This window comes from Leptinotarsa decemlineata, unplaced genomic scaffold (genome assembly GCF_025532065.1).
Source record: "Leptinotarsa decemlineata unplaced genomic scaffold, Ldec_3_MD MMD2_tig00000133_RagTag_RagTag, whole genome shotgun sequence".
NCBI classification, from domain to species: domain Eukaryota; kingdom Metazoa; phylum Arthropoda; class Insecta; order Coleoptera; family Chrysomelidae; genus Leptinotarsa; species Leptinotarsa decemlineata.
Window position 1 is genome coordinate 4,095,301 of NW_027412542.1, and position 12,201 is coordinate 4,107,501.

The 12,201-nt window shown below is 34.0% G+C and overlaps 1 protein-coding gene across 1 annotated transcript in view; it reads left to right on the forward strand.

The window, feature by feature from the left end:
- Positions 1-12,201, forward strand: part of Vps13D (Vacuolar protein sorting 13D) — a 71,307-nt gene that overhangs the window by 18,963 nt on the left and 40,143 nt on the right. Inside the window, exons 13-18 of the mRNA XM_074172600.1 lie at positions 3,632-6,161; positions 6,381-6,555; positions 6,608-7,168; positions 9,961-10,527; positions 10,589-10,759; positions 11,180-11,312. Of these exons, the coding sequence (XP_074028701.1) occupies positions 3,632-6,161; positions 6,381-6,555; positions 6,608-7,168; positions 9,961-10,527; positions 10,589-10,759; positions 11,180-11,312 (4,137 nt within the window). The remainder of the gene's footprint in view (positions 1-3,631; positions 6,162-6,380; positions 6,556-6,607; positions 7,169-9,960; positions 10,528-10,588; positions 10,760-11,179; positions 11,313-12,201) is intronic.

The following is a 12,201-nucleotide window of genomic DNA, read 5'->3' on the forward strand; positions in this document are numbered from 1 at the left end:
TGTCTGTTCAAAAAATAAGGTGAATTTTCATTTTTCTTAAAAAATATTTATTTATTCACAATTTCTATTTTGTCCCTTGTCATCGCTTCTCGCAAGCGCAGCATAACTTCAAGATAATACTCTTTATTGACTGTAAGACCGTGTTGCAAGAACTCCTAATGCACTACGCCACGGTAATCGAAGGAGACAGGCAAAACTTCGACATTTGATAGAACTTGGCGTGCTTTTTTTGTTCTTGGCCCTCCTGGGTTCTTCCATTGGGACAATTGGACGTTGATTTCGATGTCATGCGACGGTTTTTTTGTGTGAAAATTCAGCAATTGTGGAACGAACTTCGCTGCCACACACTTCATGCCCAAAACTTCCAAAAATATGCATGCCATGAGCCGACCAATATGGTGACATTCTCAGCAACTTCTATAATAGTGATTCGACGATTTTCCATAACAATTTTCTTCACTTTCTCAACATTTTCATCAGTTGTTGATGTACTGGGGTGTCCAGAATAAGCATCGTCTTTCATATATTCGACATTCTGTGAACAGATTTTGCAAAGGCCTTCGACAGAATTAGTCACTCCATCCTACTAGAGAAAATACCTCGAGTGGGTTCAAATCTCTCAATAACTAACTTCTACGCTCTTATTTGGATCAGAGAATCAATGTTGTTTTTTATAATGGATTTGCGTCTGCACCATACTTATCACCGGTGTGCCACAAGGCTCCAATCTGGGACCCCTGCTTTTCCTCATCTTCAAAAATGATGTTACCTCCGAGCTTTCGTGTGGCAACTTACTTTTTGCAGACGACTCGAAGATCTTTTCATCTATCACAAGTTTAGAAAGCTGCTCTTATCTCCAGTTTCAATTAGACCTGATAGATAACTGGTGTCAAATCAATAAATTGGCAATGAATGTTGAAAGGTGCAAAGTTTGCTCCTTTACACGTAATGCCAATATTATTGAGTATTTTTATACTTTCGAAGATGAAATACTCCTTCGCCAAGAAACTGTCAAAGATCTAGGGGTGACGTTCGACAGCAGGTTGACATTTGTTGGCCACACCAATACTGTCGCGGCATCAGCTAGAAAAATGCTTGGCTTTGTTCTGCGCAACTGTAAATCATTCACCAATATTACGGCCTTAACCATACTTTATACATCTCTCGTTCGCTCCAAGTTAAAGTATGCTACTTTGATTTGGTATACTCTCTATAATTATTATTTTGGACAAGAAAATCTCCAGAAAATCAATGAGTTTGTTCCGAAATATCGATTTTATTTTGATGTTTTCTGATTTGATATTATTGAATATTAAGTTCTCGTTACAATACTGTATAATTTTGAGTACATTTCGGTGTTAACAAAAAATAAAAATAACTTTACACGAAAAACTTTGAAAATTATTTCGCTCTTCAAAAAATTGACCATGGTTAACACCATAGTTGTGTAATTCGTAATATTACAGGCTTCTGAAATAAACCGTCGTATACTCAATCAAAAACAAAAAATTATTTTATAGAAGAGTTTAGTAGAGCCTCATCTGAGATATGGTATAATTGGTTGGGGTGGAGTGTCGAAAACTCATCTACATTCCCTTGAGGTTATGCAGAAGAGATTTATCAGATGTATCCTAAGGAAAGGTTGCGACTACCTTAACAATCTACTTTATTCAAAATCTGGAATATTTGATCCCAGACAGCTGTTTTTTATAAATATTACTGCTGTACAGCATAAAAACAAAAAATAATCAACTACTTATCACCATAAATATGATACACGTCGGAATCATACCATTAATGCTCAAATCAGTTGGGCAGAAATCCTTCCAGTATTTAGGACCAAAACTCTACAGTTTTCTTTCTGAAAATTTAAGATGTGAAACAAATCTCAAAAATGTATGACAAAGATTAAATTATTTGTCAAGAATATACCACGAGCAGAGGTACATAGACAAATTTAAATATTTACTTCCACGATTGTGGATATAATGTGTATTGATTTGTTTGTAGTCTGGAACCCTTATGATTAAAATTGCTCTATCCATTGATTGTTTGATTTATTTATATTATGTCCAAATGTGTCCAGTTCAAAGTTATGTTTTTATCTATACTTCATTCAATACATTAGTTTATTTTGATTCTTCATATTCTGTTCAAATATGTCCAGTTCAAACTTATATTCTTATCTATATCTAGTACTTATTTATTGGTTTTATTTATTTATATTCTTTTTAAATGTAGCTATTTTGAATTTATATCATAGTACTTGATTTTGAGCATGAATGTCATTCAATGTCAGATTCAGTATTCTCATTCCTTACACACAGGCAGATCATTTTGCCTCGTAAGATGTATTTTATTTGTTCACTGTGCATTTCTATATGTACATGTATATTTACTGTAAACACTCTTTAAAAAGTGAATAAATACATATTATTATTATACAGAATGCTGTCTATTTGTCGTTTTAGAAAATTTTATTTTTCGTAGTCCCCATTTTTAAAAAAATGGGTAAAAAAAATAAAACTTCACTTAGATTTTCCAAAATAAGGGTACTTTACTCTTGTCTCAAAATTAAATATTTGAAGGTTCCTCGTATATTACGTGCGCTTAACTGTATTATGTTGGTGCATGTGTAGTTTTAGGGAATGCACAAACTTTTATCAAGATTAAATTTTTGTCGAAAAACCTTTAATAAATAAGTTTCCCATATGGTGCATACTTTAGGGATGACACTATATTATATATTGTCCTGTAAATGGATTCATCTGTTGAGCAATAAATTGTGTTTTTTCTTTTCTTTTCAAAAGCTTCTACCACTTGTGAACATTTATCTGATTCAGAGTACAATCACCATATGCCACTTAACATTTCAAGTGTTTTTAAACACTTAGTTCCATTTTTTACAGAAAATTTGATGCAAATTTTTTGATCCATTTTTTTCGCCGAACACGCAAAACACTTGTAACTTTTAACCTCTCACCAACAAACTGAACATGCTAAACAGCTGAAACTGTGAACATATGTTCGAAACGAGTATACCAACATAAAAAACGCTATTATGTACGTAGCCCATAAAATTTGAACATTCATCCATTTTTAATTGTATAATAATATTGTATAATTAATTATATTAAGATTAAATTACATACTGTCTTCTTCTTTCTACACAGGCAAATCTCTTAAAGTTCATTTTCTTATTTTTAGGGCATATGAATTGAAGTTTGTGTTTGAAAATGTTTGTTACTATTAATTCATTTTCACTTTGCAGTTATCACTGAACACATTCCGTTGTCTGTTCATTTCATTTTACGCATCTTTTTTGCTCAGTCGATACCTATAACATTAGTTTGAGCACCACCAAACTATCCCTAACTATTACCGAATAATGATTATGTCATATTCATTCATATGACATAACCTTCAACTAAGATATGAGGTTTTCATTTTCAGTAGTTTCCGTGATATCCATAAAAATGTGCTGTATTTTGAAACTGTACGTTTGGTAAATAAGTAGTAACATCTTTTTAAATAATCCTGTAAATTAAAAAATTGATCTACCATATATTTAAAAATTTCAGTTGAAGCTAACCAAGAATTCATGACTATTGATAAAACGCATTTCTTTCAGCCAACCAAGAAACTATTGTGGAATTGATTGGGTTCGTCAAAAGATCATTTCCATCTACATCCCAAAAACCCACCGGAATTAACACATCAATTCGTAAACCTTCCAGTGTTGGGGGATCAACAGAATCATTACTAGATGAAACATCAAATACTGATATCGGTTCTACGGAGATAACATTCGACTTTCATCGTCTCAATATCCTCTTATTACGAGGTGTTGCTAAAGATGGAAATCCTTATGGAAAAAAAATTTGCACAGCTACAATGAGCGAAGCCAAAATTCGAGCAACCATAGGCTCCAATCTCGAAGTGGGAGGATCACTTGGAGGTTTGCAAGTGCTCGATTTAACTCCAGAAGGACAACTGCACCAGCGTATACTAAGTGTTGGACAAGATCCCCTTGTGGAAACAGTACCTTTATTAGGCGTTACCTCTGCTGGAACCTACGATGATAATACTGCGTTCAGCTTTAAAGTAACCAGAGCTTTGGCAAGTGGCAAGGAGGAAGATATCTCAACTGTGAACATAAAAATGGCTTCTTTGTGGTATACCCACTCTCCTTACTTCACCGCGGAGTTGCAGTCTTGCGTAAATGAGTTCAAGCAATATTTAACAAACTTGGCAAGGTCAATAAAATCAGCTGCGACCGATATGGCATTGGGTCTCGTACAAGCACGGGCTACTGCATTGGCACATACGTTGAACATGAGTAGAAAAATACCCAGTTCGATTTATGGAAGTGCTGTTTCTTTTTCTGAAACTTCTTCCCCCTATAAAAGAAAAAGAATACGTTCCACTTCAAATGATCAGTCCGCTTATGCATCTGCCAAGGATACCATACCTCAGACACCATACAGTCCGGAAGATTTGGACGAACTAGTGCTGAATTTGAGATTGAACATTGAATTAGACAGCCCAGTACTTGTACTACCTAGATCTAGTGATAGTGCTGAGGTTTTCGTTGCTCACTTGGGTAAAATCAGTATAAGTAATAACTATTCAGATGATACAAAAAGCAATATTTATAATGGCGAGTATACCGAAAGTAGAACTGAACATTACAACATCGAAGTTAAAGATATGAATGTTTATTCGTTAGACACTAGTTCAAGAAGGGTGCCTGGAAATATAATCATGAAGTCAGAAGTGCTTTATGATTCTAAAGCTATCGCTAAACCCATTTTACATGAAACTAAACTGAAATTGCTCATCGATAGAGAAGTTTGTAAATCAATTAACACCAGGCATAGTAGCGAATCGAATTTACTTTTAGAAGGAAATGAATATGATGCACATAATCACAATAATTCTGGAAAATCGATCCAAATTATTGGAAGTATTGTAACGGCTTTGAAATTATCCTTGACTAGGGATCAGTACGAGCAAATATTGGATACTCTGGAATGGTTCACTTCTTCAAAACAGATTGAAACACAGAATACTTCTAGGATGCCCTTGAAGTCACAGTCTACTCTGACTGATATAAATGAAGAAGATATAGGTGTTACTACCCTTAATATGGATCCGAACATCCGTGCCAAACTTTTTCCAACTTTCACTGCTAGCTCAAATTATAAGAAACCTTTGAATAACGCTTCTGCATTGAAAATAACCTTTGATGTGCCAATATTCACTATTGAATTAAGAGGGGAAAACTCGATTGGAGAAAGTGGTCTTGTAGATTTATCCTTTCAAGAATTTGTTTTCAATTATGAAAAATGTGCAGCTTATGAAACAAACATGCAGATTTCCTTAAGATCTATTTTGATGGAAGATTTGCACCAGCCTACAGGTAGCAGACAACGTATCATGGTCAGTTCAGCTACTGATGCTGAAGGTATTTCTAATTCAGCATGTGTCTCACGTTCTTGTCCAGATGTAACTTACCGAGAATATTTAGGAAGTTCACCTCATGGGTCACTTCCAGATCATTTGGAGTCTCCTGATATCTTCGGTGTGGAAGCAACCGGTAAAACAAATTTCAACAAGTTTGGTAATAGACATTTTTATCCTTTCACACCTCCACCGAGCCCTCAGTGTGGTAGAGTACGTCCTGAAAATAACTTGGTGATCATTAGTATTTTGCTGGTGGACAGTTCTGCCCCAAATTTTCAAGACTACAATGGAATTCAAAAATCAGTATCTGTTGACTTCAATTGCCTGGACTTGGTTATCAACACCAAGTCTTGGATAGTTGTTCTTGACTTTTTCAACATCTCTTCAGGATCAGGTTCCTCTACAAAGATATATGATGATAATGTAGACAATAGTCCTTCAACCTCATCTAAAGAGAAATCTGTGACAAACATCGCAGTAAAATCACTAACTGTAGTTCTTACAAAACCAGATCGAGACATTGCCAAGGTTAATCTCTCTAAGGTTGAAATTGAAGTTAAAACAAGGGGCATGCATAAAGAAGTTGATGGAAAGCTTGGATCCATGTCTTTACAGGACTTAACTTTGAATGGTCAGTTGTATAAAGAGAGGTTCATGACTTCCGGCAAACAAGCACTCGAGTTTCAATATGTCAGGTGAGTTTTGCAAATATTCATATTACCTGTATTACCTACCAACATGAGAGGCCTAAATGTAAGTCGCAAATAATGGTAGATAGTATTTATTTCTCGAAAATTCAAAGTTGAATGTTTACAAATTGAAACATGGTTACTTCATTTATTTTCGTATTCTAAATTTAAACTTTTATATTGTTTTATGATTAGCCTATATTTTCAGATGTACTTTTTTTTCAGGCATCTTCCAGATAGCTCAAAGAATTATGATGCCCAGTTAACTCTAGACATGGCTTCTGTGGTCTATGTTCACACCAAGAGATTTGTGGCAGAAATTTTGGCGTTTTCCAAAAGTTTCACTGAACAACAAGAAATGGTTATGAAAGGTATTCAGGCAGCAACCAGTGGCCAACCAGTAAAAATATACTCAGGTTTTTTTGTAATATCTCTGATTATTTATTTTTAAGGTTCGACTTGAGCCATTGAGGCTGTCTTTGATATTAGAAGCACGCTCGCCAATTATATTGCTTCCTGTTAGTTCAAAATCATCTGATGTGCTTGTTGTTGATCTGGGGCAGCTATCCGTGACTAATGTTTTCAAGTATTCTGACGAAGAAGGCACAATAAGTGTTATATCTAACAATGATGATAAAAAGTGTCTTCTTGATGTGATGACTATCAAATTGGAAAACATGGATTTGTATGCAGGTGTGAAGGATATTAGTTCGAGTCCTCTGAAGTCACCTGTTTCATCTACCAGACTCAAATTAGGAACAATATTTGTTACTAAAGACGGACCTTCTTTACTCCCAAAAAAGTTTCAGTTGAAATTGCAAGTTGAGAAAAATCTAAACGTAAAAGAGTCTCATGCTGTGCCAGATATGAGTATTTATGGCCATTTGTCTACTTTGGATGGAGCACTAGATTTGAAACAATACAGACTGATCAGAGGTCTACTAGATTTCAATTTGGGTGAAGATACTGAAATGATAAATCCCTCAGTTCCTATGAAAACTGATGACACCCAGGTGAGTTCAATAATAATGTAAATCCACCATTTTTTGATATATCAAATAAATATGGTGAGTCAATTTACCTTGGTGTAAAAGAATGTAAAGAAAGCTACAGTTGACATAGTCAAAATATATACAAGTTCAGCTACATGAAATGTACGACTAAAAGTTAACATTTGAAAAATCATTGAAACTGAAGTAGTGTTTCTCTATTTTTTATTATTACTCTTTATTAGCAAATAATGCTCTTCATAGTATAGTCAGTCACTTATAAAATACAAAACAATAAAAAAATATATATAAAATCAGAGACAAGTCACATTTTAGAAACTAGAAAACAAGATGAATTATTGATGACAATTACTTGAAATATATTCACTACATTTTTTTTTGAATGAATCAAAGCTTTTTATATGACTTGGCAAATTATTAAATGCAATCAGACCAGAACTATACAACGAGTCACAACCTATATGTTTTCTGTTGATATAAAAATTTCCTATTCTATTTCTAGTGGAGTGTGTATGAATACTACTCGTGTAGGTTAACTGATCACTCAGATAATTTGGCAACATATTGTGTTTAATTTTAAATATAAATATTAGCATATTCAGTGTTATCCTTTGTTTAGCAAACATAAGAGACAGTGTTTCCAACATGTTTTGAAGCTTCTGTAGTCTGTTTAGATTTTTATTGCTCACAAAATAGAGTAATGTACTGCAATAGTCAAAGTGGGGTGCTATTATTGATTTATAAATTGTTAATTTTGCATATTTACTTATTTTATTTTTCAATCTATATAAAAGATGAATTTTCGTGGCTATTTTCTTCTGAATATAACTACAATACCACTCAAAGATATTTAAAAGTTGTTACCCTTTCAATGATGACATTATCAATATAAAGATTCAATGACAGCTGTTCATTTTGAATTTGTCTTAAATGATATTTGCTACCTATTAACATGCATTTTGTTTTATTAACATTTAACTTGAGGTCGTTGTCACATAACCACTCGTTTATATTTAATAGTTCCTCATTCAAACATTCTGAGATTTCATTAGTTGTCCCAGAACAGTACAACATAGTATCGTCGGCAAACAGTTTTATCTTACACCTTTTAACATGTATCACAATATCATTTATGTACAGGAAGAATAGCAGTGGACCCAATACTGACCCTGGAGGGACTCCAGAAATTGATAACATTTTGACTACATTTCAAAAGATTTCATCACGTTAGTTTCACCACATTTAGTATTTTGTTATGAAATGTAATATGGCCACGGCACAAAGAGGTACTTTTAGCCTTATAATTTTTCTATTCTAGAGAAACGATCTGGAATATATTTTATGTAGACGATATAACCGGGTTAGTCTCAGATAAAAATTCCCAAGAACTTCTAAAAAAATCAAGTCTTCTCAAAAATTTATATTTTATGAAACAGAATTTTTCTAGTAACTTTTGAATTTCAAAACTCGTTCGCTATGTATATATATATATATATATATATATATATATATATATATATATATATATATATATATATATATATATATATATATTATATATATATATATATATATATATATATATATATATATATATATATATATATATTTATATAGCATGATAGCACAGTTATATATATATATATAACTGTGCTATCATGTTATGTGTGGCAGATACTCGACGGAAAAACAACTACTAACCCAGCTAATGTCGCGCAGAAATCTGAAGTCAAACCATTGGACATCTGTGCAACGGCATGTCATATGCACCTTTCCGGTGCATATGACATGCCGCTCCGGAGTATGTGTTTGTGAAGTTGTTTCCGAACTCTGCAGCTGGCGCAATGAACATCCTACTGAATCAACTGCAGATAGAGCTTACGACTAGTTGGATTTAATTTTGTTTGTTCGGGTTAATCAGACGGTTCACTTTGTCTGAAATGACCTTCCCGATACTGACGAGGAGCAAGTACTCCGAAACCGGTCTATCGGTGATTGTCCCGACCAAAATGAAATTAATTTTTGCTTTTCATATATGGAAAGTTACTTGCGACAAATCTTCCAAATGGAATCCGTTGCACAGGTGCCTGATGGTTTTATTGCAGCTTTCTGCAAGACATTACTGGGTTAGTTGTTGTTTTTCCGTCGGGTATCTGACACGTACCTACAAAGTCGTAGGTTCACATGAGAGGCAAGGGGTAAGGTGTCTTTCACCCGAACCTGGGCATAAGCGTAGTAAAAATCAACCAGTAAGTCCACTCCCACTACTTTCATTCATAAATTCACAAAGTTCTCGGTGAAGTCGAAACGAAGAGCGAAGCCAATTTCGTTCTTTTACCATAGGCGTGCGCACCATATTATAGAATATTTTGTGGTAAATTACTTGTAACCAACTACAAAAACTAAAAACAATAATAACAACAGCGAATAAACTAAACACAATATCAACTTCCGACCGTTTATTATAACTAATCCGATGTCCGTGGTACCGTCAAATCCTTCGATGCTACAGCACTGAACGCGTTGGATGAGAATCTCATCCTGAGTTTGGTGAAGGTCCCCGGCAACTCGGACGAATCACGTGGTAAAAGAGAGCCTACTGTTTATATTATTCTACTGTGGCATAAGTATATAATATTAACGTTCACAAAAAGGATTTGAAGCTTTAATAACTTCTAATTAGTATATGCAAGTGCTTTCGCTGTGCTATCATTTTCATGATTATAGTGTTTTAAGTTCAATTCGATCAAGAACAGAAAAAAAATTGTGTATTTATTTGTACCGTATATTTTTAGGCCCATTTATCTGAAGACTGGAAATTATCATCTATAAAACTGGAAATGCAAAATGTGACGCTTTGTCTTGTGAAATCGCACAGTATAAACTCACCGCTGGCTCGTATACATTTCATAAAATCACATCTCACAGTAGAAACTTATAGCAGTTTTTGCCAGGATATAGACTTGGTGTCAAGAGAAATATTAATCATCGATAGTCGCTTCAATGGTTCAGACACGAGTGGTAGACAAAATGTTTTCACCAATATTCTTCAACCGATCAACCAATCCAATGATGAAAACAATGTGCAGGCAGAAATCCACAGCAGGAAAAGACAGGATTACATGAAAATAACTATTCTCCTGAATGACATTCGATTAATGGCCATTTTTGATTGGTGGGAATCAGTTAGGGAATATATATTTCAAAACATTTCTTCGAGCGATGAGGATCATACTTTGGTTCAAGCAAATGGAGATGTTGGGGCAGCAAGCCAATTCGATTTGAAATTGAATATTACAGATTCTGAAATAGTAGTCGTTGAAGATTCATCGCTAAGGGATACAAATGCTGTTATTTTGAAGGTTTTTATTTGTGATAATTTACATGTAACGTCAACAATAAACAATTTTTTGGAAATTTCAGAGTACGACAGTCATGCAATATCGGCCTTATAACCTCGAAAAACCATTATCATGCAGCCTTAGTAAATGTGAGATGTTTTCCTGTATCCTGGAAAATAAAGATGAAACAGCATTATCCATTATTGATCCAGTTACTTTGAATATTGAAATGAATCAAGAAAATGTATTAGAGGTATTTAGAATTTAAGACTATTTTTCTTTCATCATCCTTAATCTATTTGTGTTGATAAACCTTCTGATTTTTGCATGATATTCAACTTTCATAATTGAAATAATAGCAACAAGTTTAGAAATAATTTCATAGCTGGTAACTGAGACAACACACGGATCCAATTTACATTCGAAAAATTACTAATGAAGGTCCAAAGAATACTAACCTGGACCTTCATAAGATATTGTATATTTTGTTTATATCATAGGGATTTTCCTAGGTTATTCACCAAAAGATATCCATTTAAGTCATGAATTGAACATGAACGGTGTTGTTCGAGAAACTCAAGCACCAATTAAGTATTTTTTGTGTTATATTGATTTTGGTTTAGGATGATACTATATGATGTAGAATTTATAACGAGTCTTCAATTATTTTCAGGTTCAACTTCAGTTTTTGATGGTGAGGTTATCTTATCACGACATGTGCATGTTCATGCAGATACTGAATTCATTACCAAAACAAATATTTTCTAAAAGTGAAGAAAACTCTGCAGTAACAGAGGTAATTCAAGGTAAGAAAATTTGATAAAAGAGTAAGCGTCAGTCGATACCAAAGCACAATTATATTCTAAGGACAGGCAGAATGCCTTTACTTGGGTTTTCAAATTCTGTTTTATATTGATATCAATGTGTGATCTTATTCTGTTAAAACGGTTGGTTTTAATGCGGCCAGGCATACTTTAACATGTTGAAATCATAAACAATGGTTTGTTCAGTTGTTCCTAATATAACACCTATGAGAAATCCTACAAGCTGGCACTCATTTATTAAAGGTAAATAGTTTTAAAGTAATTTCCACTGAAGATTAAGAATAAAATCATATAATTCTGGTAGTAAGGTTTTTTTTAAAAAACCTTGATCTTACTTAACTCTACGTTGTCAACTGACAACTCACAAAAATGTATACCTCATCTATTTCTATTTTGTTCCCTTCAAAGTAGTCCCTCTCAGATTTAATACACTTGTGCCAGCGTTTTTTCCAATCCTTGAAGCGGTTCTGATATGCAGTTTTTGGTCGCAAAACGTCGCCCTTTCATGGGTCTTTTCAATCTTGGGAGTAGGAAAAAGTCGCAGGGGGTCAAATCTGGTGAATACGGTGGCTGAAGCATGATTACAGTGTTGTTTTTGACCAAAAAATTACGAACAAGCAATGACGAGTGAACAGGTGCTTTGTCGTGATGCAAAAGCCATGAATTTTTCCTCAATATCGGAGTTTTTTTTCGTATTGCTTCTCGCCGGTGGTGCATAGCTTCAAAATAATACTCCTTAGTGACTGTATGACCATGTGGTAAGAACTTCTGATGCACTACGCAACGGTAATCGAAGATTACAGTGAGCAAAACCTTGACATTTTTTTGTCTTGGCTATCCTGGGCTCTTCCATTGGGAACAAGGCCGTAGC